The 3,243-nt window shown below is 47.3% G+C and overlaps 1 protein-coding gene across 1 annotated transcript; it reads right to left on the bottom strand.

Annotated features, from left to right (window-relative positions):
• Positions 1-1,578: 1,578 nt before the first annotated feature.
• On the bottom strand, positions 1,579-2,731 carry PIH1D2 (PIH1 domain containing 2; the record flags this gene model as incomplete). The annotated part of the gene is made up of 3 exons (XM_010149777.1): positions 1,579-1,725; positions 1,837-2,099; positions 2,482-2,731. Coding segments are annotated over 3 exons (660 nt in total), but the record flags the coding sequence as incomplete, so codon positions are not given.
• Positions 2,732-3,243: the final 512 nt, after the last annotated feature.

Here is a 3,243-nt window from a genome sequence, read left to right as displayed (position 1 = left end):
TATAAGTGAGCTGTTATGCTGTACATTGCATCGAGTACTGTCTCCTGTAAAGTTCTACAAAATTCACTAAAGATATTGAAAGAAAATACTGTGGAAATTAAATATTTTTGTGGGAACTATTTAACGTCTGGTTGCTGTGATACCTGGTTTTCATGCCTGGCTTAAGCAAAAAACGTGCATCGAGATTCTGGTTTTTCTTTAATGGTCTGAAATGTCTTGGTGCCAGAAAAACCTACGTGCTATTAAATGTTTGGAATTGACAACTACTAAAACACGTTCCGGTGCTGTTCTGTTCAGTCGTGTGTGGCTGGTGCTGCTGCGCGCCTCTCGGTGACCCTATTAACCCTAAACTGCAGTCACAGTGCTCCCGAGCAAGACGTGCTTTCTTACTGTCATGCAACTGAGCTTGCATCCTCCTGGCTTCCTTGCTGCACTGTTCACCAGAACCTCAGCTTCTGGCTACAGCGACCTTTCATTTTCTTCCTGTGCTTATCCTACGGGAACAGCGAGCGAATGTCAGGCTCTGGAATGCTTGCAACGCAAGAAACCATACTTGGGAGTGCCGACGGTGACTTCGGGTACTGCAAGGGGCCAGCTCAGCTCGTGCAGTGGCAGACTTGCAGCTGGAGCCACGCAGGAGTGTTTCAGTACAGCCTTCTGAGTCGCTTGGAAGCACAGAAGGGGGAAGGCCGGGAGTTCCTACTCTTGCATAAGCCCAGATTTTCAAGTTGCAGCCCCAAACCAATTGGTCTGTTTCTGACCTAATGAGTATTGCTACAGAAACACAGCCGTCGTGCAACTGTGGGGTAGAAGCTGTAAGAAGGATGTTTTACCCAACCAGTCGCGAAACTAACGTCACTTGAACTTGTGTTTGTCGCTTTCCCGATTAATTCTAGCCATGATCAGTAATCCCCGGAGGTGTTCTGTGTTGCTTTGTACTACGCTGTGTTTTGTGTGAGCGTCAACTAATGCAGATCCATTTCCTAGCCGAGGTGCTCCAAGAATCGCTGGTTTCCCACAAGAACAGGTCTGTTTGGCAGCCTTACACAGAGGTTACCAAAGCGGTAAGAAGTGAGGCGAAGCACGTTCGGTGACGGAAGAGACTGCAAGGCCAGTTCCAGCCAAGAGCAGCAGAGACCGTGCTAAGAAGAGCAGCAGCACGCAGGGCAGCTCCTAGGGCTGGGTATGGCACCGCCGCCGGTTGGCCTGGCATTAAATACTGGAGAGGTGCTCTAACCACGGAATCCAGCCGTCTATTTATTGAGCAAAGAATGTCACAACTTAAGGCAAACTGGATGATGTAGTAAAGCATGTGCACATTTACAGTTCCTCCCTACACCCGTGAACCTACTCAAGCATTCCATGTTTACCCTCTTTACTTCCTTTTCCTAAGCTTGGTGGTGCTGGGATTCTTCCAGGTGTCTTTGTCTACATGCACCTTCTAAAATTATTCGAGGTATTCACCCCTGAAGATTAAAAGGTCAATGAAAAAACCTCCTCACCAGCTACAAGTTAGGATTCTTATTTCAGGTTTTTGGTTCTGTCATTCGTGAATGTGAACCGGAGAGAACGTGGTCTTTAAGGATCCGGCTTGGCGACTGGCAACGTGATAAACAACACCTGTTTTCCTTTGTTAAATACTGCTGTTGCTGTTTCTTCATCCACCAGTTCTGGCAGATTGAGCTCTAACTTGTATTTTCCAGGGACTTCAATGATTAGGTCATCCTAAACCACAAAAATTGAAATACTTGATTAACTGACAACGAAACAGCAGCAAGCATTTCTAGAGATTGGATACTAAACAGAAAATACACGATTATTCTTTCTACTGTTTACCTTTGAAATCCTCAGATCGCACTCAGAAACCGAGCTAACCTTGGGCAATTCAATTCTGAGTTCAATTTTGAGTGGTTTCTTGTTTGCATCCTTCACGGTGATCATTTTGTAGACGGGGTTCCTTTGCTTCTCTGACAGCTCGGTGCTGGTTATTTCCTCGATCAGTTGCACTTTAGACTGCGTAGGATTTTCCTTCGGCAGCAGAAGAGCGCCGCTGCAGCCTTCTCCCTCCATGCTGTGCAGCAGCTGGTCAAGGGTCAGGTCTTTCAAGACAAACAAGGTTTTCACACATAGCACGCGATGCCACTTGACAAACACATGAAAGTTTGAACTGTAATTAATTAATTGTCATTAGCAATTTGGTCAACTGAAGACTCTTACTGGCAGTTTCTCCTTCGTCCATGATTTGGTTTTATTGCCAGCCAGTTCGAAGTTGTTGTTCTCAGAACACTAGTGACGACAGCAACTCCTTGTACTCCCATTAGAGAGAAAGAAACTTGGCACCTCAAAGGATCAAAACCCTAGCAGAGTTCCCATGCCTACTAGATAGAGGAAAAGAGGAATTTGCTGTTCCAGTGTCACTAGTTTCTCCATTATAAAATACCAGAGATGAATGCAAAAGAGTGACAGCAGACCTCTACGTACCCATCTTGGTGTTCCGACTGAGGTGCGGAGCTGGCATCTGCCTTCCTTTCAGACGTCGCTGCATCGTTTCCAGGCTTCCTTTCAATTTGAACGATTCAACGGTGTACGAATAAGAAAGAGTAAGGTTGTATCGTTTCTCAACGAATTTAAGTGTCAAATGGATCAGGTGGTCTGTTTCCTCCGGGTTTTCTTCTCCCCTCCGAAGGACAGCTGGGTTATATGCAACATCTATAATGCTGTACCGGTCTGTAAGAGTAAGTTACGTGTCAGAGTTGTTGCTACGGAACCACATACTTGATAATCGCCCGATTTAAAACAAATCAATTTGCGGCTTCGGGGCAGACAGCTAATTCTATCAATCTTGTCTAGGGGTGCCCCCTCGCCGTGTTGTGAGTTCCAGGAGGAGCAAGAGCACACGATCCAAGTCAAGGTGGGTCAGAGAGACTCCTAGCTCCTAAGTAGTTCCAGGATTTAGATGCGTGCCATTTTTGTGTTTCTCCGGGAATTTTTCAAAAGAGGAAGGACTTGTTTGCAGTCCCTGCGGAGGGACACCTGTTGCATCCCTGCCTTGCCTCCCCCCACTCCCCGAGCCAAGAGCTGGCGGCAGCACGCCACCCCTCTCTGTTGCGGTGTCGCGGTGAGGATCTGCGTGCCTGCCGTGCTGGAGGAAGATGCACTCGGGGTGAGAGGCACCTCCTTTGGGCCATACCTCCTTGGGGCCATGACATACCTCCTTGGGGCCATACCTCCTTGGGGCCATGA

This window comes from Eurypyga helias, unplaced genomic scaffold (genome assembly GCF_000690775.1).
Source record: "Eurypyga helias isolate BGI_N326 unplaced genomic scaffold, ASM69077v1 scaffold17004, whole genome shotgun sequence".
NCBI lineage: Eukaryota > Metazoa > Chordata > Aves > Eurypygiformes > Eurypygidae > Eurypyga > Eurypyga helias.
This window is presented reverse-complemented; position numbering and strand designations above follow the sequence as displayed.